The sequence below is a fragment of the Eimeria acervulina genome, genomic scaffold (assembly GCF_000499425.1).
Source record: "Eimeria acervulina Houghton genomic scaffold, Eah_scaff1396, whole genome shotgun sequence".
NCBI lineage: Eukaryota > Apicomplexa > Conoidasida > Eucoccidiorida > Eimeriidae > Eimeria > Eimeria acervulina.
Window position 1 is genome coordinate 5,001 of NW_013549226.1, and position 2,358 is coordinate 7,358.

The 2,358-nt window shown below is 41.4% G+C and overlaps 1 protein-coding gene across 1 annotated transcript in view; it reads left to right on the forward strand.

Annotated features, from left to right (window-relative positions):
- The window catches only part of EAH_00059320 (ABC transporter, putative), a gene marked incomplete at both ends in the record, with an annotated part of 4,893 nt that extends 2,850 nt beyond the window's left edge, over positions 1 to 2,043 (forward strand). Inside the window, 4 exons of the mRNA XM_013393598.1 lie at positions 364 to 582; positions 993 to 1,132; positions 1,598 to 1,702; positions 1,935 to 2,043. Of these exons, the coding sequence (XP_013249052.1) occupies positions 364 to 582; positions 993 to 1,132; positions 1,598 to 1,702; positions 1,935 to 2,043 (573 nt within the window). The remainder of the gene's footprint in view (positions 1 to 363; positions 583 to 992; positions 1,133 to 1,597; positions 1,703 to 1,934) is intronic.
- Positions 2,044 to 2,358: the final 315 nt, after the last annotated feature.

Sequence of the window (2,358 nt, forward strand, 5' to 3'; positions counted from 1 at the left end):
AACCCTAAACCCTTAACTTTATATACCAAGGGTAAACCCTAAACCCTAAACAGTGTCTCAGCGCTAAACCCTAAACACAAGAGAAGGACCAACGGGCTTCATAAATATGGGTTTTGAATAGAGGGTCAGGCTCAGCGAGGGTTCAGTATGAGGGTTTAAGGGGGAGGGTTTAGGGTTTAGGGTTTACGATGAGGGTTTATAAATTGAGGATCTAAGATTCGCGTTTATTATTCACACATATATTACTCGGATCTATGTGAACGAGGTAATATTAGGATTTACGATTTAGGATTTAGGATTTAGGATTTAGGGTTTAGGGTTTAGGGTTTGTGGTTTGTGGTTTGTGGTTGGATGGGTTTGCAGGTTGAGCACGACTTATCGGTGTTAGATTATTTATCAGATTTTATTTGTTGTCTCTGGGGTAAGCCAGGGGCTTACGGTGTAGTGACGACGCCTTTTAGCGTTCGAGAGGGCATTAATCACTTCTTAGACGGCTTCATCCCAACAGAAAACCTCCGCTTCAGAGACGAAGCACTTAACTTCAAACTTGCTGTAGATCAAGACCTATTAGAAGATGTTCAAGTACGTCGTCCTCTATAAACCCTCATCTTCAGTTGGTTAGGGTTTAGGGTTTAGAAGGGCTTAAGGATTTAAGGGTTTAAAGGTTCAAAGCTTTACTGTTAAGGACTGTTAATTAGGGTTTACAAGGGTTTAAATTTGAAAGGGTTTGAAGGTGTTTCTGATGGTTTATTAAGATTCAGAAGGTTTGTAAGGGCTTATAAGGGTTTATATATACGGGTTTAAAAGGGTTTAAGAGGGTTTATAGGGGTTTGTAAGGGTTTAAAAGGGTCTCGAAGGGTTTATGAGGGTTTATAAGGTGTTTCTGAGGGTTTTAGAAGGGTTTAAAAGGATTTCTAATGGTTTAAAAGGGTTTTGAAGGGTTTAAAGGGGTTTAAAAGGGTTTAAAGGGTTTAAATGCGGTGTACATGCAGCGTCTTCATTACTACGAATACCCCGAAATGCTAAAAAAGTTAGGCACATTTTCGCTCAAAGTCGAAGCCGGCAATTTCTCAGACTCTGAAATTATCGTCATGCTCGGCCAGAATGGAACGGGCAAATCTACTTTCATCAGGTTAGGCTGCTTTTTAGGGTTTAATTTTAAGGGTTTAGAGGCGGTTAGGAGGGTTTAGAGGGGGCTAGGAAGGTTTAAAGGGGGTTAGGAGGGTTTAGAGGGGGTTAGGAGGGTTTAAAGGGGTTTACGAGGGTGTCTGAGGGTTTATGAGGGTTTATAAGGGTTTATAAGGGTTTATGAGGGTTTGGAATGGTCTACGGGGGTTTACGAGGGTTTAGGAAGGGTTTGGGGGGTAGAGGAGGCTTTATTAGGGTTTAGTAAGGTTTTAGTTTATTGTTTAGGGTTTAATTAGGGTTTATTATTGTGTGTGAGGGTTTATTAGGGTTTATTGGTGTTTTTAAGGGTTTAGGGTTTAATGAAGAACGAGGGGTTTAGGGTTTGGAGATCAGATAGGGGAGGGGGACTCTCGCAGGGTTTAGGGTTTAGGGTTTAGGGTTTAGGGTTTAGGGTTTAGGGTTTGTGCAGGATGCTGGCGGGTCTGCTGACGCCGGATAACTCTGAGTCGCTGCCTTCATTTGCTGTTTCGTACAAACCCCAAACCATCTCGGCGAAATTCCAAGGCACCGTCAAGTGCGCACAAGGGTTTAGGGTTTAGGGTTTAGGGTTTAGGGTTTAGGGTTTACGGGGGTAGGGGGTCGGGGGCCAGGCCTTCTCATTCTAAGTGCGGAACGGAGTATGATTCAGGGTTTAGGGTTTAGGGTTTACAGGGTTGACTCTGCTATGCTGCAGCATCCCTTTGCAGCTGCAGCTTAGGGTTTAGGGTTTAGGGTTTAGGGTTTAGGGTTTAGGGTTTGTGGTTCAGGGAGTTATTCTTCGCCAAGATCCGCGATGCCTACAACCATCCACAGTTCCAAACAGACGTCGTGCGGCCTCTATGCCTCGACCAGGTACCACCAAACCCTAAACCCTAAACCCTAAACCCTAAACCCTCGTTGGAGGTGCCTGTACACCTGGGGGATGATTGTGGCTTCGCTTTGTTGGTTGTTTTTTAATCTAAAATTTAATTTTAAATATATTTTTATATTTTGTATTAATGTGCAATCATATCTACGAATCTGCAGTGTATACATCATGCAATATATAAAACTTAAGTATAAATATATATATATTATATATATTATATATATTATATAGAGGTCTCTATCCGTATATATATATATATATATATATTTTATATATATACTTCGTTATTTTAATTGGCATTGGCTGTATATGTGTCTTTCGTA